Raw genomic sequence first — 23,911 nt, forward strand, 5'->3', positions numbered from 1 at the left:
AATCAGTGAATGCACCAAGATGAAAATCGTTGTTTCACTAAGTCTATTCGTTGGTCTTGCATCTGCCACCTTTCCTACCAGACCCTATAGTAATTATGGCGGAGGGTATATGCAAGCCTTACCTGCAAGAATTACTTCCCTTACCATGAGTTTTCCTCAAGGAAACCCCTTCAGGCCTGGTGAAAACTTCGTGGATTTGGGAAGAACAGGTCCATACTATCTTGGAAATCGACACAGAGGATACACAATTTACCCAACCCATGGAATCAGTCACGCGTACAACAGGATGTTTGGTGGAGGAAACTTTGGCGGCGGACTTCTAGGAGGAAACATGAGAGGAGGATACCTGGGTGGAAATCTAGGTGGTGGGTTTCTTGGAGGAAACTTAGGAGGTGGATTTCCCGGAGGTAACTTAGGAGGTGGATTTCCCGGAGGTAACTTAGGAGGTGGATTTCCCGGCGGTAACTTAGGAGGTAGATTTCTAGGAGGACATTTTGGCGGTAGATTCCATGGTGAGTACATTTGCATCAGCTATTCAAACTATCGAATTAATGTCTAGATTTTCAGTCAATCGTATATTTTCCCTTGTAGAAAAATCAGAATTAATCGGGCAACATGTCTCTCAATGTTATCGCAGCGTCATTCAACTAACCGTAATAAACATTATTTTGTTTTACATATCTGTATGTGATTCTGTAATTCTGTGTTCCAGGTAAACGAAAATGGTAAAAAGAAAAACATGATGGTTCCTTGTATGTATTTTGCAATATATTGTATGTTGGACTTTGTGAACAGTAAAAAATTACGAAGACGTATCCGTTGATCAGTTTATGATTAAATCCATTAAATTTACGGCATCTAGTTCAAACAGTGTGTATTACTGGACACCTGCGAATTACTACAGAGTCTTCCTCTACAGCAGAATATGACAATCTTATCTAAATACATGCCTGTTACTCTGACAGAACCAGCTATATGATATCCTCGGTCAAAGCAAGCATTCGGAGATGCTAAAAACCACTACACATTCTATCGTCATTTTGTTATATTTTTATTTCGAATGTTTTCGCCTTTGATATCTTTACAAATTGAAATAACTTTTAAAGTCTAACAACGGTGCTAATTGGATGAAAAATTCGTATGAATTCCTACTAGAAAAATTTGGTCCGGGAGGTTAATCTGCACTAGGCATTCAGGACACTACTTTTCTCTGGAATCCGTCTTCCTCGTTCTAATTTTCACTAAGCATATATAATTCATGAAAGGTGAAGATAACGAACAGTGATCAATCTCACAACTCATATAAGCAATACAAAACAAAGAGTTTGGCAAACACGGACCCATGGAAATACCAGAGGTGGGATCAGGTGCCTAGGAGGAGTGAGCATCCCCTATCGACCGGTCACCCCCTCCGTGAGCCACATATCCTGACCAGGCAAACTGAGTCATCCGCAACCAAAATCAGTGCGCCAAGAACGACCTAAAAATGGGTATGAAACACGTAAGACAGCAAATTCTATGGTCGCTATAACGATCTAGTTTGCCAATACAACCTATCATTGGGTCAAATTTTCTCTGGTGTGTTTCATACCGATTGTTAGACCGTTCTCGGTACACTGATTTTGACTACGGATAACTTCTTTTAGCTGATCAGGATCTAGGGCTCATGGCGGGTGTGACCGGTCGACAGGGGATGCTTACTGCTCCTAGGCACCTGGTCCCACCTCGGGTGTGTCCAGGGGTCCGTGTTTGCCCACCTCTCAATTTTGTATTGCTTATAGGAGTTATGAAAATGATCACTGTTCGTTACCTTCATCTTTCATGCTGGGGTTCCTGATTGATATCTACGTGGTGTTTGTTGGAATTCCCATGGGCTCCTTTATTACACCACAGAGTCGTCCTTATCTGCTTCATATTTGAATATTTTATTGAACACAGGATGTTAACCGCAAACTGACAGCTCAACTTAATGACAAACGAGATGACTCCAGCTTCTTCATCGTCAACTTCTCATGTATATGTAGCAATATTCCATTATCGCCTACATATGGTGTTTATGTCTATCAACTGATTCGACACGCAAGAGCTTGTTCTGTGTATCGGAAGGAAAAATATTCAGTGTCTGAACATTTTACCTGAAAAGTATAAACGTTCATTTGACGAAATAGTCCCATTGACTTCTTTAAAGTAAATAGATGGAAAGTCACATGAAATAAACTAAGCATGAAAAAAGAGAAGATCAACGAAAAGAACAAATTTGAAAAAGAAAAACAAAAATCTTTTAGAGTGAGTGTTGCTCTGAAAATAATTCATTTCTTACATACACAAGTAGATCGATCTTTAATCTTGATAATTTTTTGATCAGAACGTAAACTTCTCTAAACGTTTATAAGATATATAATACTGAAAAGAAAATATCCTCACATTCATTTATTCTAATGTGGCTTTCCTTGTCTCATTATCGTGTTTATTAATGATTCATCTCATTAACGTTCCCAGGTATGTGTAATACTAGTATTTGGCCCCATAGAATACTCAGTATATTCCATTTTAAATTCTGTACGGTCCATATCATGCTGGGGTTTTTTCCCTCCCAGAAGTTAAAGCCCTGGGATAAAAATGCTAGATATACAATAAACATGATTATTGTATGAAAAGGTGGAAAGAAGAAAGCTACACTTATACACATATGAATGTGAGCTGAAAGCGAAGACGCTGCCCGAAGTTTAAATTTGAGGCCGTGGCACAGAAAGTAGAGTTGAACTTAACTGCTCGTAAACCATTGGTGACAACCCCAGAAAACTGAACTAGTGGGGATATAGAGAACATTGAATTATTTTCTGCTGATCCAAATTCCTGCATCAGAGTAGGTTCTGTGTCATCTACTGATGGCCCTATGCTTCCAGATCTAAATCCCGCGTCATATGTCCTGTACCTAGCGAAAGAGTTGTCACCATCTCCAGTGCCGAAAGGACTGTCGAAAGAGTAGGATCCAGGGGAATAAATTAATTACTTCCGGTAATTCCGGTGTCAACGTGAGTGCCGTTAAATCCACTTCTAAAAGAGGTGTCTCTGAATACAGTTTCAACTCAGCTGCCTGTAAACGCGAATCGTAAAGAATCACCACGAATACCGTTGTCAAAAGAATGGTCTCCTTTTGAGATGCCAGCGAATGGACCCATCAAGCTTGCTCCGACGCTAGAGTTTGAAAACGGATTGGAAAATACGAATAAATAATTCTTATAGGTGTTGGACATTCCAATGTTACGAAAGGTGAAGATAACGAACAGTGATCAATCTCATAACTCCTATTAGCAATACAAAATAGATAGTTGGGTAAATACGGACCCCTGGATATACCAGAGGTGGGATTAGGTGCCTAGAAGGAGTAAGCATCCGCTGTTGACCGGTCACACCCGCCGTGAGCCCTATATCAGGTAAACGGAGTAATCCGTAGCCAAATTCGGTGTGTCATGAACGGTCTAACAATTGGTATGAAACACATCAGACAGCACTTGACACAATGATAGGTTGTATGGGCAAACTACATCGTTATAACGACCATAGAATTTGCGAAAGGCTGACTTTAAACGAGACTTTGAAACTCCTGTAACATAAAATTGTTTGTCGGTAGCCTGCCTCGAGTTAAAACCTGATCTTACTCAGAACAAGTTCTTGTATTTCGAATCAATTGAGATATATAGAAACACCATATGCAGACACGTGATAATGGAAAATTGCTGCATAAATATGGGAAGTTGAACACAGAGTCGTTCACTTCTGCTTCATACTGAGCTATTTTAATGAAAATAGATATTAACGGCAAACTAACAACTCAACTTTATGATAAACGGGATTATTTCAACTTCTCCATCGTCAACTACCCATATTTATGTAGCAATATTCAATTATCATTTGCATATGGTGTTTGTATCTCTCAACTGATTCGATAAGCAAGAGCTTGTTCTGCGTTTGATTAGGGTTTTTTTTAAATCGAGGCAGGATACTGACAAACAAGTTGATGGTTTTCAACAGTCTCGGTTTTTAGTCAGTATTTCGCAAATTCTATGGTAGTTATAACGATCTAGTTCGTCAATACAACCTACATGTATCATTGGGTCAAATACTATCTTACGTGTTTCATACCGATTGCTAGAACGTTCTTGGCACATTGATTTTAACTACGGATAATATTCTCGACAGTACGAAAAAACAAAGAGTATATACCAATCGTTTAAAGAGGGCTCTGTGCGGAGACACAAAATGTTTGATGTGTTACAAACAGGTCATCTATAAAGGAGGTGGAGGAGGATCCAAGCGAGGTGGAGGAGGATCCAAGCGAGATGGAGGAGGATCCAAGCTGTTTTCAAAATTAAGATTGTCAACAACACATAGTGTAAATTGTCAATACAATTAATAATGAAAGTTTCTTATGAATTACAGATGGAGGTATTTTCCAGATGCATACAAGCAAACTAGAAACGCTCAAGAGTGGTTGAAGATGCGAAACCTCATGATCACATGGTATTTCAGATCGTTTTGAAAAGTTGAACCAGTTCTGCATGTCCTCCTGAACAAGTAGACGATGACAATAGACATATGGTGGTTGTCAATTGATGACAAAAGTTTATAACTTTCAATCGGTCTGTTTGACTGACAGTTAACAAATGAACAAAGAAAAGAAACAGTTTTGTAGATCTAAGTAGGGAATTTTCTTTTGAGACCATGCAGGCAGTTTATCTAACAAACATTGATAAGTAAATGAATTACACTGGAATGAGTCGATTGGTTTGCCCTTTGATATACATTTTGATTGACAGAAGTTAGAGTCATCAGATCAAGGAACACGTGATTCGGGTAATCATTATGTTTGCCTAGCAAAATTTGTGTGTATTTTTGTTTAAAATGTTTCTTTAATTTTTTAAATGAATGCCTTGCTTCTCTGTAGTAAGTGTGGAGGTTTAGAAAAAATAAAAGTTTGGCGGAATTTTTTTATCGGCGAGACGGAAATAATTCCATACTGCCAATGTTTTATATCAACATACTACAAACGGAATACACAACATTTTTGTAATTCAATTAATTGGTGTTTTTTTTAGAAGTAAATATATATATTTATCAAGTGGAGATCACTTCTGCATTATGAAATGTGAAGATAGCGAACAGTAATCAATCTCAAAACTCCTACAATTGTTTATATTGTTTTGCTGTTTTCCTATCTGGTGGCGCCCAGTTTCTATTGGTGGAAGAGAGAACCCAGATGCAATGTACTTGGGAAGAGACCACCGACCTTCCGAAAGTAAACTGGGAAACTTTCTCACTTACCGACACGAGCGGGATTCGAACCCGCAATACAAAATAGAGAGTTGGGCAAACACTGACCCCTGGGCACACCAGAAGCGGGACCAGGCGCCCAGGAGAAGTATCCCCCCCCCCCCCCCCCCCCGACGATCGGCCACACCCGCCATGAGCCTATATCTTGTTAGGTAAACGGAGTTAACTCTAGTCAAAATCAGTGTGCCAAGAACAGTCTAGCAATCGGTATGAAACACGTCAGACAATGATAGGTTGTATTGGCAAACTAGATCGTTATAACGACCATAGAATTTGCGAAATGATGAATAAAAACTGACCATACGCAGAACAAGATCTAGTGTTTTAAAGATGAATCATAAACAACAAATTACTGACAAAACAATGGTGAATATCATTAAATCAATGAATAAATTCTGTAATTATTCCAAGATGGTCTTTCCCTAATCATTACATGTAGCGAGTGAGATTTTATTGAGGGTGGATATTATATTCATCTGATACCGTTTTCTTTTTATTCGAGTATATTTATATTTGAACACATAAAACAATAAAATTTCTTTCAAAACATCACTGTAAACACATCTAATTATCAAATACTGTACACACGTATATTCCTTTAGAAAAATAATTTGTCGTGGAAATAATATTTTGGACGACCAGGTTCTTTGTGAAGTTGCGAAACCAGATACACACTGTACATGTACAAATCTATTCTGTGTTTTATGAATATTAAAGATATTATTGGAATTTTATCCACAGTTATACAGTCCGTCCAAACAGATTAGATTAACTCATGTTAAAAATATAATTAAAACTATTATATATTTTTTTTAAATTTTATTCATTGAAAAATATAAATATTGATAAATAAATCACTGACTTAATTAAATATTCACAACTAGTATACTCTTTTCTTGCCGCCTGAAAGAGAAGGGGAAGAATCATGAATGGTTATTCAAAAAACAAAAACAAAACCAAAGCTGGAATGTACAGTAAATGTTACTATACATTACCGAACCTGATTATCAAGATTAACTCTATAGATGACTTCTTTTTCATAAAAATATATATGCATTATTCGACGTAACTGCTTATTCATACATGTATATATGAATATCTAGAAACTCTTAGAATATCATGATAGAGCGAAAAATTCCTAAATTAACCTCAACAAATCTTATTGTGCAAGAGATTTATGATATACCTTTGTAACCATAGTTGCGTCGTCCATAGTTGGGATATCCCCTAAAGCCTCCACGGAGACCCCCAAAATTGATAGAGCCACGTGGTCCCACAGCGCCTCCTCTAAATCCAGAATAACCGTAAGATGGACCATATCCTCCGCCTCCGCCGTATCCTCTATTCAGACCTCCGTAATTGGGATATCCACCATATCCACTTCCTATTCCGCCATATCCACTTCCCATTCCGCCATATCCACTTCCTATTCCGCCATATCCACTTCCTATTCCGCCATATCCACTTCCTATTCCGCCATATCCACTTCCTATTCCGCCATATCCACTTCCTATTCCGCCATATCCACCTCTACCATATCCACCACCGATTCCTCCATATCCACCTCCGGTTCCTCCATATCCACTTCCTATTCCGCCATATCCACCTGCGTTTGGATATCCGGCACTTCCGTATCCGTACCGGACACCACCAATTCCTCCACGACCGCTGTATGGATTGTAGTAGGCTCCTCCAATGCCGCCTCTGCCATATCCATTGTTACCATATCCGTATCCACCAATCGCTCCTCTCCCCCCGTAAGGGCCGCTAATGCCAATGACTCCGCCTCGGTAGTACTCGTCATCGTCCCAGTCATTCCATCCGCCGCCGTTGTAACCAGGGGTTGCTATAGCAACTCCTAATAGGCAGCAAAGGAATATAACTGATGAAGACATTTTTTTCCCCTGAAATAAGGAAAGCAATATCATATGTACTTTCATATACATCTGAATGTAACGAATAAATATATTGATTTATGTCGAAAAGATTTTAAGAATAGATCTAAAAAATTTATGTATTCTTGATAACTTTCTGCACAATCCCTGCATTTCACAAAAAAGTATGTTGAAAATTAAGTTATATCAGATACAACATGTCTGTAAATAAGATATTAGATCTCCTTGACCAAATGTCCCCGTGAATAGATTTATTGCTCGGAAATGTACAGCGTTGTATATAGATCATCGTGCTCATAATTTCTAAAGTATCTTCATATATGGAAAAAAGATACAAAAACAAATCATTAAGAGGTTGTTAATTATCTGTTCATGCTGATTAATAGCCACAAAAACTGACCGAGAAACCAGCTCAGACATAAACCTGCTGACCACGAAGACCATTATTCCATGTCGGTATGTTAATTGCATGAGACAATTAACAGGAATGACCTTTCCTTTGGGTTTACTTCACCTTTACTGTCGTGCATGCTGATTTTATCCTTTAGTTAATTTTTTTTTACTCGTTGGTCCCCCCATAATTTCTTCGAACTTACAGTACATTAAGATTAACCTAAATTCCGGATAATTCAATTTTTTCGTGCGCCTTATCTTTACTTTAATTTCCATTAATGCACTGTTGAATTGTACTATTGAGTAGAATATATATTTAGTTTATGATATTATATATAATAAATAGGAATCGTTTTTCAAAACAGACATTTTCTCAACCAAGTAAAAAAAATCCGCATAGTTATATATCTATATTTAAAATATAAAAAGTCGAAGTAAAATCTAAAAAAAAAAAAAAAAACTAAAAAAAACCATGGTATATATATATATATATCATGGTTATATATATATAAGAAAAATATGAATGCATAGATAAATAAATGAATAGATAGATAAATAGTGCATACCCTTCTTATTCTTATCGCTATGGTTGGCCGTCTGCAGTAGGTCTTCATTTTGGCGCGCTTTTATAGCAGATTTGCCATTTTCCTAATTTCGCGGTAATTTCTGATTGATGGGTGGGTCGTTAGCCTAATGATACAATACACCTGTTTTGCTGGTTAGAATGGCGGTATCTGTCTGACAGGGTCTAACATTGTTGACAGTTATATTGCCCTCAACAAAAACAACTACACATTGTACTTAGATTTCTTCTGATGGCCATGTCAAATGACTGATAGTTTTACATAATGACACTAATTTGTTTTCAGTCGTACATTGTAGTGAGAGTAATGTTTACTTAATCATCAAATATGAAATTTATCCCTACTTCCGGGAAATATGTTTATCTCATGAACATGCACTATATTGCACTTTTTTGCAATTTAACCATCACATAATTTCTGAAGCCCATTAAGCAAGCTGTATACATTATTAATTCTATTAATGAGGCTAATTCAGTCTTTGTCCTAAAATCGTCTTCAGAAATATATAGCAATGACTATCTTTTATATTCAAGAATTTTAAACCATAAACTTTGAATTCTTTCTATTTTTTTTTTCTTTCGTCCTTTTTCTAAATTCTCTCTTAGTCATTGTTTGGAACTCAAGAAGTCACATTTTGGCTGAGGGTGCAATGGGACGCATCTGACCCAAAATATGACCACGTGGGACATTTACATGTATCTTAATGTGTGCTAGGTTTGATTTTTATTCTAAATGAAAAGAAATTTATTGCAAAATTTCTTGTTTTAAAAACGTATAACGTTCTTCAAAACACAAAATAACTATGTATAAGAATATATCATTCCTCGTATTATCTTGCAATGAATTGTCAGGTGTGAAGTTAATTCACATATCAAACAATAAAAGGTACTCATAGATGTCAGATATAGACCACCATCTTCACCAGTAGGATATTGGGATGAGTTTTGATATGTATCATATATGGAAAAAATTTGTTAGGTAACAATTACTAGGCGACTTCAATGTGAATTTTCTCACTAAAAATGGCGCAAATTTCAAGCTTTTGTTACAAATGTTATCCTGTAAATACTTAATTAATAAGTACATACTTACATAGACTAACTTTAAATTCAATTTTCGATGTACTGTACATGAATATAAACATCAATATTTTGTTGTTTTCCCTTTATTTTCTTTAAATCAATATGCAATCATAGTGTTTTTATCAGTAGACATCACTTACTACCGCTATCTTTAAAACATCTCTGTTAAACTTGGATGTTTGTAACTATATATAACTGTATTTATAATGCATCCATGTAGTGACCTTGTACCTTTTTTTTTTTTTTACTTTTATATTTTTTTAAATCTATTTTTTAAAAAACCATTTTTCCGTTTTATTGTCAACTTCTGACTTGTCTGAATTAGCTAAATTGTGTAATTTTACATCTTGAATATATGAACATGTCTGCCATCTATATATAGCTGTTTTCTGTTAACTTTCATTTCTCTTATGAATTTTCACGTGTACTATAATTTACAAAATTTCAAATTGAATTGACTTCTACATGTAACTCAGGAGAAGGCTTATATATAGCATCTGCCTGTTGTCTGTCTACAGATATGTAGCGTTCTGGGAAAATATTGGAACAGACCAGTCTCTCCCAATATTTTCCCCGTGCAGCCTGATCTTAAATTTAACAAGAGGGCGTTAATTTCGCCAGCATACACGTACTTCTCTATTCTCATAAATATTTGAGAAAAGCTAAATGCATGATTATGATGTCCATGAAGCTCTCTCCTAATTTGTGAAATTCGTGGTTCCTGGGTCAGGGGTTGACGCCACTGGGCGTGGCCAATGTGGCCATATAGTGAAGATGTATCTTCTTCTCTACTCCCATACAGATTTGAGAAAAATTAACTGCATGATTATGATGTCCATGAAGCTCTCTACCTAAATTATGAAATTCATGGCTATTGGGTCAGGGATTGAGACCCTAGGGTAGAGCAAATATGGTCATATATTGTGAAAATGTATTAAATTTTAGAAAATCTTCTTCTCTTCTCGCATATACATTTGAAAAGAACTAAATGCATAGCTATGAGGTCTATGAAGCTCTCTACCTAAATTGAGAAATTCATGGTTCCTGGGTCATGGGGTTGAGGCCCCAGGGTGGACCCAATATGACCATATAGTGAAAATGTATTAAAACTTTGAAAATCTTTTCTAATTCCATATCTATTTGAAAAGAACTGAATGTATGATTATGATGTCCATGAAGCTCTCTACCTAAATTGTGAAATTTGTGGTTCTTGGGTCAGGGGTTCAGGCCTTTGGACAGGGCCTACAATGTATAAGGTCATATATAAAAATGTATAAAAATCTTATTTATCTACTTTCACAGTCATGGGAGATAAACTAAATGCATGGTTTTGATGTATGTGATGTTCTCTTCTCAAACTGTGAAATTCACGGTCCATGGGTTGATTTAGACTTTCGGGGGGGGGGGGGGGGGGGGAGAAGTCAAAATGATTTATATGTTTCACACTTGCATATTTCCTTCTTCTGTAAATGAATAGGAATTGTATGCATATTTTCAAAAGATCATAAACATGTGTACAAAAGACTCCATATTGAGGCTTAAATGCACATGATGGGCTATGATACTCAGGTGACCGTTAAGGCCCATGGGCCTCTTATTTTTACATGATACTAATAGACTAATAGGCTTTCGTACCAAGGGAAACATTTTGTGTTTGTTATTGTTGGTGGTTTTTGAGGGTGTGTGTGTGTGTGTGTGTGTGTGTGTGTGTGTGTGTGTGTGTTTTATTGAAGTTCAATTTCAAGATTGAAAATTAACTTGGAAATTGGAATTTCAATCCCATGTTTTTAAATTGTCCGCGCTGAAAAATGTTCCTGCCCATACGGCGTAAGAAAGCTTAGATTTTAGAGATTACATGAAGTATCCGGCCATTGTATCGTGACGTCAAAGGAACGAATTTCTTGCCATTTACTCATGATGAATTATTGTGAATTCCTAGTCAGATGATGTATCAGAATACATCATCATGGTTAATTGATGTTTTGAAACATAAATGAATAAAGAATGCAATATTCCCTTATTATATACATTTTTATTGAACACATTGAAATTATTTTTTGCATGTTCACAAAAAAAAAAAAAAAAAAAAAAAAAATATGTGTGCACTCATTAACACACTCGACTAGTTGAATACATTTAAAGGGTGTAACGAAAAAAAGTATTAGCTATTAATGATCGAGCTAACAAGACAAAAATGAACAGGAAAAAATGGCTTTATTGCGGGAACATGAAAGCCGTGACACCGACATCGTTTCATGATTGCCTACACGCCGAACATCTCGTACAAACAGTGACAATGTGTTAGAACATAACGGCCAACATCACACCTGTAGGATTATTTTTGTCCCCTCAGATGGATTTGATCTAATTGTAAGCTAGAAATGATTTCTGAGATGATGTTCTAGTTATAAGAGTGATTATTATTGTGTGTGCTGCATATTAAAAAAAAATCAGAAACTCACATTCGAACTATGGTAAATATCACATAGTATATATATATTAATTTGCTTTTAATTTTGCGAAATAATTAAGTTCACTGGGCCTTATTTTTTCATTTCAAAATTCACATTTTTTCAATCCATTTTAATCTTAATTGTATACTTATCTATGTGTTGCATTTTTCTGTAAAGTTTGTTTTTGATTTCTTGACTTTTTAGGCTTAATTTTGTATCTTCATATTGTACACGACAATCACCCGCCATTATTTCCTGCAGAGTACAGCTTCATGTCATTGCAAGCTGTTAAGTGGTTACGGGCAAATACGCGAAGCAACGGTATAGAGTAAAAGTGCGGATGTCGATTTTGAGGGGAGGGGCACCCCACCAATCTAATCTTACAATAAATAAACAAACACCCCACCCCAACGAATAAAAATAACAACAGATTAATTTTTCAAATGTCTTTTGTTTTATTAAACATATACACATATCAGATTGTGTATTAAATAACTGCATTATTCATGATTTTGAATAATATAAATGTTAACTCCAATCCACAACCTGTAAAAGAGCTTCATTATAACCCCCTCCCTCTTTTTAACAGGTTATGTTCTAAATACGCAATACACATTTAATCTGAAATTACCTCGTCCTCATCGCCATCAATACCTACATCCACCCCTTCACCAACTCTTGCCGTTGATTTTATGCACATAAACAAGCATGCAGTTGACAATAAACATTGCCAATCAACGGTATGCAGTGGCTATCAACAGTAGGCAGTGTCAATCAACAGTAGGCAGTGTCAATCAACAGTGGATAGTGTCAATCAACAGTAGGCAGTGACAATCAACAGTAGGCAGTGGCTATCAACAGTAGGCAGTGTCAATCAACAGTAGGCAGTGTCAATCAACAGTAGGCAGTGTCAATCAACAGTGGATAGTGTCAATCAACAGTAGGCAGTGACAATCAACAGTAGGCAGTGGCTATCAACAGTAGGCAGTGTCAATCAACAGTAGGCAGTGGCTATCAACAGTAGGCAGTGTCAATCAACAGTAGGCAGTGTCAATCAACAGTGGACAGTCAACAGTAGGTAGTGACAATCAACAGTAGGCAGTGTCAATCAAAAGTAGGCAATGACAATCAACGGTAGGCAGTGTCAATCAACAGTGGACAGTAGGCAGTGACAATCAACAGTGGACAGTGGTAGTAATATGGAACTGTCAGCAGTTGTCAGTAAGCAGTGATGGCTGGCTGTAGCATAAACAGATTCATAAATAACGCATGGCTCGAAATGCCCCCCCCCCCCCTTTGTCCTCATATAACTGATTCCTATTTATTTGGGTAAAATGATTCTGGAGGAAATCTTCGAAAATCAAAATATCACTTCCAATAGATATCTATAGCAATACCGGCAAATCAATCCACATGATCACATCGTAAGTTCTCGTTAAGCTCAGAAGTCATGGCAATTTATTTAACAATAAATCATTATCTTTATGGAGATTGAGGGGGAATTAAGATTGGGTCAGTAACCTCATATAACCAACAATGGCGACAACATGTTCAACACTGTTTGTCAGGTAAACGACCGTCGTACTTCATATAGTTTTTAAAAATTAATACGCACTATTTCTCTTACTACAAATCGGATGCAATAAAATAATTTCGCAGACTACACTAAAAGGATGGTGTTCTTTTTCTATGAAATACTTACGTTGAAAATTATAATTAAAAGAGATATAGAGAATTGATAAGCTGAAGTACTAACAAAGTATAATGAAATATTAAATAAAGAACATGGATCTTAAATTTAAAAAGTTTAGTATCATTCCGCCCATTTGAAAGGTGAAAGCATGTATACATACTTTTGATACAATCATCCTGAATATACAGAGATATAGTGCGCGACAAATCCAGTGATAAAAATGTCACAAAGGAAATGTAAAAGAAATACAATGTACATAAAAAAAATAGCAGTGATAGATATCTTAAGGAAGCTATATAGTGAAAGAAAGGTTAGAAAGAAATGCAGTGAAAGAAATATTGGGTGAGAAGTGTTATGAAAGATAAGAATGACTGACTATAGTTTGTCGGGTATGTTAAGTGATTAATTACAGTGGAAAACGTGATGCAAACATGTCAGTGATTCTTTATATCTATATCTAAAATAAAAATATAAAATCAACATATCAATTGATTGGAATGCGCATGACCACGCACTGACCTTTCACTTTGCATGAACTGAGCACCCATTGAAATTAACATACTCAGTGGCGGATTTAACAGGCGCCCCCCCCCTCCCCCTAAAATTTTCAAATTTAAGGTATGGTGGCTTGTTCAGAAAATGTACTAAACGATAAAAGAAGCAATAGTTTCTTCCACTCCCAGAGAAACAAATGACAAAATATTTTGATTTCTTGAATTACTCTATTGGGAGAACTTAATTTTTTCTAAAAACCTTTACAATTTCCGTCATTTTATTAACTTCACCTATTAGAATTGATAGAAAATAGTACAAATGACTAAATAGGAGACATATTTCAAGCCCTATAAAATCCAGGAGCTTCCAGGGGCTTCGCCCCCACCAGGGCTTTGCCCTGGACCCATTGGGGGCCTCAAGGCGGCCCCAGACCCCCTGCCTCATAAAGTGGCGCCCGGTAACCACAATTCCTGGATCCACCCCTGACACTGCCCGAGCTTCAAAAGTTTATTACAGAGCAAACTGTTGGAAATGTAAATTCATACACCATGAAATACATACAGTGAAAGAAATGTTATGAAAGAAATGCAGTGAAATAGTTGACAATGTTATAAAAAAAAATGTCTTTTCTTTGCTGTTGTCGATGGGTATACAAGTATTAGTATGATTGGTACAACTGCACCATTAACGAAATATCTTGAAGAAATAAGGCAAAGATCCAGAGAGTTGCAGGCACGTAGAACCAGGGGCGTAATTAAGGACATGTAATATTGTTGCATACTGCTTACCAAAGTTTGTACACTCGTAAACCTAAAATCAATACATGTGTACAGTTTTCATTGTACAGCACAATCTACATACATTATATGAAACAATCTACATACATTATATGAAACAATCTACATCCATTATATAACACATCTACACCCATTATATAACATATCTACATCCATTATATAACACATCTACACCCATTATATAACACATCTAAATCCATTATATATAACACATCTATACCCATTATATAACATATCTATACCCATTATATAACACATCTACACCCATTATATAACACATCTATACCCATTATATAACACATCTACACCCATTATATAACATATCTAAATCCATTATATAACACATCTACACCCATTATATAACACATCTACACCCATTATATAACATATCTACATCCATTATATAACACATCTACATCTATTATATAACACATCTACACCCATTATATAACACATCTACATCCATTATATAACATATCTATACCCATTATATAACACATCTACATCCATTATATAACATATCTAAATCCATTATATAACACATCTACACCCATTATATAACACATCTACACCCATTATATAACATATCTACATCCATTATATAACACATCTACATCCATTATATAACACATCTACATCCATTATATAACATATCTATACCCATTATATAACACATCTATACCCATTATATAACACATCTACATCCATTATATAACATATCTAAATCCATTATATAACACATCTACACCCATTATATAACACATCTACACCCATTATATAACATATCTACATCCATTATATAACACATCTACATCCATTATATAACACATCTACATCCATTATATAACACATCTACACCCATTATATAACACATCTACATCCATTATATAACACATCTACACCCATTATATATAACACATCTATACCCATTATATATAACACATCTATACCCATTATATATAACACATCTACATCCATTATATAACACATCTACACCCATTATATAACACATCTACATCCATTATATGACATATCTACACCCATTATATAACACATCTACATCCATTATATATAACACATATATACCCATTATATAACACATCTACATCCATTATATAACACATCTACATCCATTATATAACATATCTACACCCATTATATAACACATCTACACCCATTATATATAACACATCTAAATCCATTATATATAACACATCTATACCCATTATATAACACATCTACATCCATTATATAACATATCTAAATCCATTATATAACACATCTACACCCATTATATAACACATCTACACCCATTATATAACATATCTACATCCATTATATAACACATCTACATCCATTATATAACACATCTACATCCATTATATAACATATCTACACCCATTATATAACACATCTATACCCATTATATAACACATCTACATCCATTATATAACACATCTACACCCATTATATAACACATCTACATCCATTATATATAACACATCTAAATCCATTATATATAACACATCTATACCCATTATATAACACATCTACATCCATTATATAACATATCTAAATCCATTATATAGTACATCTACACCCATTATATAACACATCTACACCCATTATATAACATATCTACATCCATTATATAACACATCTACATCCATTATATAACACATCTACACCCATTATATAACACATCTACATCCATTATATAACACATCTACACCCATTATATAACACATCTAAATCCATTATATAACACATCTACACCCATTATATATAACACATCTACATCCATTATATAACACATCTACACCCATTATATAACACATCTACATCCATTATATAACACATCTACATCCATTATATAACATATCCATTGTATAAAACATTCACCTATTGTGTCACAACATATGCCAGAAGAGGTGTAAATCAAATGTAGATTCTAAAAATTCTAAAGAGCGTTTGGTAAATTTGAAATCGCAAATCAAACTTTTCTCAAATCAATATCAAAACGTATGACTTTTCAGCACTTTACATAGCCATTCCTCATGATGAATTAAAGACTAGACATTTTGATATCATAGACAGTTGCCCTTTAAAAATGGAAAAAGGAAATTTTCATATCTAGTGATTAGTCATCAAAAATTATTTTGTTAAACACCACTCTGATTCCACGCACAAGTACTCTGAAGTTGAAATTAAAAATATGCTGGAGTTCCTCATTGACAACATCTTCGTAGTCGTTGGTGATCAGCTCTTCCAACCGTTTGTTGTAATTCCCATGGACACAAATTGTGCTCCTTTGTTAGCCGACCTGTTTTTATATTCTTATGAGGCAGAATTTATTCAAAAGTTTCTACATGAAAAGAAATCTCTTGTTGTGGCCTTCAAATCGTCATTTAGATATATCGACGACGTTTTATCTACTAGTATTAAAAATAATTTTCATTCATATGTCGATTCGATATATCCCAGTGAAATCGAAATGAAAAACACCACAGAGTGTTCCACATCTGTTTCGTATTTGATGTTCTATTGAAAATAGATATTTAAAACGACAAACTAACAACTCAACTTTATGACAATATCACAAGTGAAATCAGGTGTTACCAAAGTGACGTTATCCCTTTTCGCTGTTTGATCGAAATATGTGCAGACGCCATATCGAGTGAAAGATGGTTCAGCCGGTCACATTGAAAAAAAACACAGCTTAAAGGGGTTTCTTTGCTGCCGGTATTAAGGAAAGTAAAAGACAGACTTCTGGAAAATGTGAAGGAGCTAGCATATGTTGCTGTGGAAAGGCGCACGGAGACGATGAAATTGAAAGAAATATCGAAAGCGGTGGCGGATCTAACAGGGGAGCCTATGGATGAACTGTTGGAGTTAGCAGGTTGGTTTTATCAGTAATTACTAAGTATTTTGTATATACCATGTGAATCTAATGATGAGTGTCCATTTTTGTTGTTTAGATAATTGTTTTGCAAGTGTATTAAACAAGTATGCAAGCACGTTTGGTCACGAGGACTACACTTTTAGCTGATCACTGCTAATAGATACATATCTATTAAAACATATGGTGAAATAACGGGGAACTATGCCAATATCAATTAACCGCTTTAACAATGAGAAAAGGATATATGAGCAAGATGTTTATGAGATAAGCAACTAATCGCCTAAAGCTGAGGACTTAATGGTGGAAATGGTTGATCAGGGTTTAATTGTATTGTTACTGTACTTTAGTATAAGTTGTGTTGCAGGGAAAGATATTCAAGATCTGGATGCAGCAAAGTTGTTGTTGCAATATTGCATTCTAGCATGAGAGGGGGCAGCCCAAATGGCAGATCCTACAGGATGAAGGCACACAGGCAGTTGCAGGCTCTAGTACGTGTGAAATCAGCAACTGCTGATATTGGAGGCGATACTATTGAGGTATAGCACTATTGTGTATTTGATACATTACTCTGCTTATGTGGATTCAAATGGAATGATAGTCCCTTTGTTGTAAACTTTGCTTTTTGAAGGGGAAGTAAGAATTGTAAATATTATATATATATACATACATATATATATATATATATATATATATATAATAGAAAGAGTTGATATCACACAGTCAAAATGATTCAATAAAAAAAGCAGGAAAATATACAGTTCCAAAATATATTTAAATCACTAGCGCTTTCTGGATTTTAACATCCATTCTCCTGATGATGAGGATGGATGTTAAAATCCAGAAAGCGCTAGTGATTTAAATATATTTTGGAACTGTATATTTTCCTGCTTTTTTATTGAATTATATATATATATATATATATATATATATATATATATATATATAGTATTATACACACACACTTTCAGGGTGATCATGTCCAAGTTAAAAGGAAGAAGATGGATGATGTGGAGAGAAGGCTGTTGGTTTTGGAGAAACTTGAGAAGGAAGACGTTTCGAAGGTGAAGGAGAGAGTTAAAGCTTTAGCTGAACAGCAAGACCCAAGTGAGTCTTTGATTTTGATAACACTTGATGAATTAGCTCGCCTGTCTAGAAAGTTGGGGAATAAGGATATGGAAATGTTTGAGGAGTTGTACAGGCAATGTGGCCGCTTGCAGGGAAAAGTGGACATGGCAAATTTATGCCTTACTGTTCTTGAGGGGCAGGGAGCTGGTCTTGTTTCTAAGGCAGTGAATAAGTGTATCAAGGAAGGCTATAATTTGGGGTCCAAGGGTGAGGGTGTGAAGGCTAAGAATAAGGGAGAATCAGACCAAGGGTCTAGGTATTCAAGTACCCCTTTGTCAGGATTGTATCCCATGTATTCAACACCTTTTTGCAGTGCACCGGGGTTTCAACATTATCCATTTCATAATTTTGGTGCTTATGGAAAGCCACAGGCATACAAGGCTTCAGGTGGTATGGGAAAGCGTAATGCCAGTAGGTTAGCTTGTCATTTTTGTGACTCGACACAACATTTGGTAAAATATTGTGAGCTGATGAAGGCTGCTAGGAGGAAATGCTTTAATAAATTGTCATTGTTTGGTTTATATGTGCTGGTACTATTACTGTAACAAGATCTAAATGTTGGATGTTTTATTCTTTATATTAAATGATTTGCTGAAAGTTGATGGTTGTTGTATATTGTACATGTGCGATAGAGAATTCTGGATCTTACAACCCAAGGACTTAGTGGACTATGTTCACGTGGGTTGCTAAGTGAAGGAGTTCCACTGATGATTGTCACTATATATAAGGATAAAATGTACATTTTGTTTACAGCACAACAACAGAGCTTCATTGCTGACTAGCGGTGATGAGGTTTAGCTTGAGAAAACAACAGGATTTAATCCCATGTGGATAATTCCTCGTCAAGATGGAGAAATGGTGACAATCTGTGGTGGGACTCCTTCTCTTGCAACCCACCATGTTAATGTAGAGTCTGTGATCGCAGGGTCTAATTTTGATTTGGACCAGTTGCCAGTGTATAGTCCAGATGGGTAAAAATGTTTCTGTTGGGGAGTATGTGTTGGGGAGGAGTGGAGTGAATGAAGACAACTTGTTGAGTGTGAGGAAGTGGCTTATAGAGGGAGTAGATGAAAGAGAGTTTTTCACTCACTTTAAAGGAAATTTTCGTGGAAAGCCATATGATTCTAAATGGCCTCCAAGTGCTGTCTTCCCCAAGTCTCCTATATGTATAAAGTATGATACTTTTATATCTAAGGTTTTGTATGAAAAAATTAAATCAAGTGCAATAGGAGTTCTGGGTAGGATTGATAAGTGTGAGATGCCCCATATTATTATGTCTTTAACAACTGAACCAACCAAACTGAGATTGTGGCATGATGATAGATACCTCAATCTCTGGGTGAGAGATCTCCTATTTCAGCTTGAGACCTTAAGGGATGTTCATAGACTGGTTGGGGATAAAGCGTTGTTGGTAACAACTGATGAGAAATCTGGATATGATCATATACGATTATCGCATCATTCTCAGGAATATATTTTGGGCTGCAATATGGTGGTTATGTTATGGTTTATACAATGATCTCTTTTGGGTTTAAGGCATTACCTTATATTTATCAGACCATTGGCATGATAGTGACGTCTTATCTTCGGAGCCTGTCGTTAGTAACAGTTCAGTACATCGATGATCGGTTAGCAATTGCAAATTATGTTTCAGGAGCAGTCGATCCATTGTAGAGGGTTATAGGGTTGCATATGTTTTAGTAGAAGTGTTGAAAAGGTTGGGTTATACTTTGGCACTAAAGAAGTGTTATTTTGTCCCATCAACATGTGTCAAGTTTCTAGGTTTTTTTAGTGGATTCTTGCAGGCAGGCTTATACTTTGCCAGAGTACAAGAAGCAGAAATTTGCAGCTTTGAGAGAGAGTATTCTGAGTTCAAGGGAAGTCACTGTGAGGATACTTCAGCGATTTACTGGCAAGTGTATATCTATGGGCTTAGAAGTTTCCGGGCTGTAAGGTGTTTTGTAGGGAGATTAACTTGGCTATCTCTAGGGTTGTGAAGAATAGTAAGCTTGTGTGTTTGACTGATGAGCTGCGGAAGGATCTAGAGTATCGGCGTTTTCTGGATTCCTGGTAGGGATGTTGTCGATGGAGGAGGGCGATTCATAGGCAGGTTGTCTTATCCTCTGATGCATCCTTATACAAGTATGGAGCAGTTTTAGAACAGAATGGGAATAGGTTTGAGGTTAGTGATTTTTGGGAAGAGAATGATCAAAGACATATTGATCTGAAAGAGGCTGATGCTGTTTTTAAAGTATTGTTGGTTCTTGGCCAGAGTATAGCTCACTCTGGATTGCATGTGTGGACAGATATATGGTTGTACTTGTGGTTTGGCAGAATCAAGGGGGTAAAGATAGTACGGTGAATTGTATCACAACGAGTATTTTTTCTTTGATTTTACAATTAACTTTTGAGTTGAGTTTGCAGTATGTTCCCTCAAAGTTGAATGAGGCTGATGTACCTTCAAGAAGTATTTATTATGCTGACCCTATGTTGGATAGGCAGGCTTGGGACTTGGTTGAAAAAGCATTTGGTCCCCATACAATTGATTTGATGGTCTCTGATTCTAATGCAATGAAGGGCCAGGAGGGTGAGTTGCTGAGGCACTTTACACCTTGTCCGATGCCGTTTACTGCAGGGTTGATGTGTTTGCTCAGGATCTTGCACAGGAGATTAATCCTGATATATTTCCTCCATTCGGTATATTTTCGGTGTTGTCATTTGTTGAAGGAACAAGATCCTGTGTGTACCTGTGTTCTTCACCATATACAGCCGGTGCCCGTATGGTGGTCTCTGATTGCGAGAGATAAGATAGCTAGTGTTGTGCTAGGTTGCCAGGGACAGAAAGGAATTACCTGGGTTCCTACAAAGAAAGGGTATGCTCTTGATAACAAGCGGTTGAAATGGACATTGGGTGCTTACAAATTTACATTTTAAAGGAATAAACGTGTTTGATCTTTTTCAGGGACAAGGTATATATGTTGATGTTCAAGTCTTGAATGACAGGCTGAAGGAATTACCGTAGATGAAAGGTGAAGATAACGAACAGTGATCAATCTCACAACTCACTGGATTCTAAAAGAGAAAAGTGTTTAAGAAGGCAGATCACTGAGTTTATAGTAAGGGTGTCAGGTCAGGGCAGGGGATTGCAACTTGTACTCCTGATGACATCAGAAGATTTTTGGTATGGAAGGATCAAAGTGGTAAAAGTCAGGTTCATAGGATAGAATGTCATTTTCTCGGAAACAAAGGAGTATTTGAGTGTAGTTGCCAAGTCCGTCAGGCCTCGGGCACTGTATCGTTGATAATCAATAGATTGTTGAATATATTTGATAAGATGGGATTTGGAAGATCTTGGAATGGGGCACTTCGCTCAGGGAATCCAGCCGCAACTAGTACAAGAGGAACAGGCAAGGCCTCACTTGGTACCTAAACAGGCTAAACCTATTTTTATAACTAAGGTTGCGGCCATTGCGGGTTATATTAGGAATCGACTAATTTTGGGTTCTATATCAGTTAAGAAGAAATACATCTTGTTACGAGACCAGGCTTACAGTTTTGTGGTGGGGATAGGGCAGGAGATCTTGCAAATTTGGTTACCCACAAGGTTAAGTGGCTCAGAAATTATTCAGGTTTTGTGTTTAATCACACCTTTGGGAAGACACTTAGAGGAGCTAAAAGGAGGAGTAACATGTTTGTTGTTAAGAGGTGTGCTGAGGAGGATATCTGTCCTGTACTAGGGTTACAACAGTTTGTGTTGGGGTGTAGGGATTTGGGTGTTGATCTCTCCTATGGCTACCTCTTTAGGATTGTTAGCGAGGATACTCGGGTATTGGATGAGCCTGTAACATATTTAGTGGTGTATGATAGGTTAGGAGTATATTTAAGGAACATGAGTACGGAAGAGGGGGAGATCCCACATAGTTTCAGGGCAGGTTGTGCAGTGGCTTTGGCTATGTCTGGTTCAGTGAATGATATGGGGCAGATAATGAGACATATTGGATGGTTTGGGGAAGGAAGTGCTGAGTATTACAGTAGGCTGCCAGCTTTAGTAGATCAGATTTTGTAGCGGGGATATTAGCAGCGAGTGCGAATGATACAGGAGAAGTTTCAGGAATGTATACAGTACGATAGTCTTGATTCAGCATTTTCAGGGATTACATGTAGGTTGTAGCGACAGGAAGTTTGATGGATGGAGGGGTGTTTATGACATTACACAGGGACATGACTGTGATATAAAGTGATATACTGGGTTTTATTATACAATTGTGTGTATGCTCTAATGGGTTGAACTGAGTTTTCAAATAAATTGGAAATAACTAGATGGAGTTTGTTCATAATACAGCCTATATTCAGTGTACACAAGTTTAAGGAGGTTAGTTTTTGTATAGTAAGTGTTGGGAAGGGAACCAATGATATTGGGATTAGAAATGGATATTGGATTCCTAGAGAAAGACCTTTACACCTAAAACTTCATAAAGGAACTGAGGTTGAAATGTGATTCCACTTGTGATACGGGAAAATCACAAGTGAAATCACGTGTTACCGAAGTGACGTCATCCCTTTTCGCTTTTTGATCGGAGGGTGATGATGGACAGTATGAGATGGAAGAACGGGGAGGTAGGGTATGATGATTCCCCTCCCTCCCACCCACCCTGTGGACCACATCTTGAATTTGGTTCCTAGATCAAGACTTTTACACTCAAAACTTCATAAAGGAACTGAGGTTAAAACGTGATTCCGCTTGTGATACGGAAACACTCGTAGCAATATTCCACCATTACCTGTGTATGGTGTTTATATCTCTCAACTGATTCGATACACAGGAGCTTGTTCTGCGTATGCTCATTTTTCAAATCGTGACAGCTAGGCTACTGACAAACAAGTTGATGTTACAAGAGATTTAAACAATCTTGTTTAAAGTAACATTTTGCAAATTGACGGACAAATCGTGTACTCTCCATTTAACATTAAATTTTAAATAAAGTAGAAAAAATACTGCAAGGGAGGTCAAAGTGGACCAAACTCGCACTGTGATCTAGAGTGACCCACAAAGAAGCTACCAGCAAGTTTCGGCATGATATGTGACATAAAAATAGAAATCAACGGACATCGCTGTACCATAATACACCCCGTCTCATGACAGGTTTATAAAATGACG

At 36.4% G+C, this 23,911-nt stretch overlaps 2 protein-coding genes and 2 pseudogenes across 2 annotated transcripts; 3 read left to right on the plus strand and 1 right to left on the minus strand.

The window, feature by feature from the left end:
* Nucleotides 1-843, plus strand: LOC125659659 (keratin, type I cytoskeletal 10-like). The gene is made up of 2 exons (XM_048891406.2): nt 1-512; nt 713-843. Exons 1-2 carry the CDS (start codon nt 20-22, stop codon nt 727-729), a joined length of 510 nt encoding a protein of 169 aa, XP_048747363.2. The 5' UTR covers nt 1-19; the 3' UTR covers nt 730-843.
* Nucleotides 844-5,940: 5,097 nt separating this feature from the next.
* On the minus strand, nt 5,941-7,274 carry LOC125659695 (uncharacterized). Its single transcript, XM_048891441.2, has one exon. The coding sequence runs from the start codon at nt 7,272-7,274 to the stop codon at nt 6,510-6,512; it is 765 nt and encodes a 254-aa protein (XP_048747398.2). The 3' UTR covers nt 5,941-6,509.
* A 10,136-nt stretch (nt 7,275-17,410) lies between these two features.
* On the plus strand, nt 17,411-22,349 carry LOC125660228 (uncharacterized; annotated as a pseudogene).
* On the plus strand, nt 21,776-22,924 carry LOC125660229 (uncharacterized; annotated as a pseudogene).
* Nucleotides 22,925-23,911: the final 987 nt, after the last annotated feature.

This window comes from Ostrea edulis, chromosome 9 (genome assembly GCF_947568905.1).
Source record: "Ostrea edulis chromosome 9, xbOstEdul1.1, whole genome shotgun sequence".
Classification (NCBI taxonomy): domain Eukaryota; kingdom Metazoa; phylum Mollusca; class Bivalvia; order Ostreida; family Ostreidae; genus Ostrea; species Ostrea edulis.

Coding starts and splice junctions, on each gene's coding strand:
- LOC125659659 (XM_048891406.2), top strand. CDS start 20: ATGAAAATCGTTGTTTCACTAAGTCTATTCGTTGGTCTTGCATCTGCC.
- LOC125659695 (XM_048891441.2), bottom strand. CDS start 7,274: ATGAAAGTACATATGATATTGCTTTCCTTATTTCAGGGGAAAAAAATG.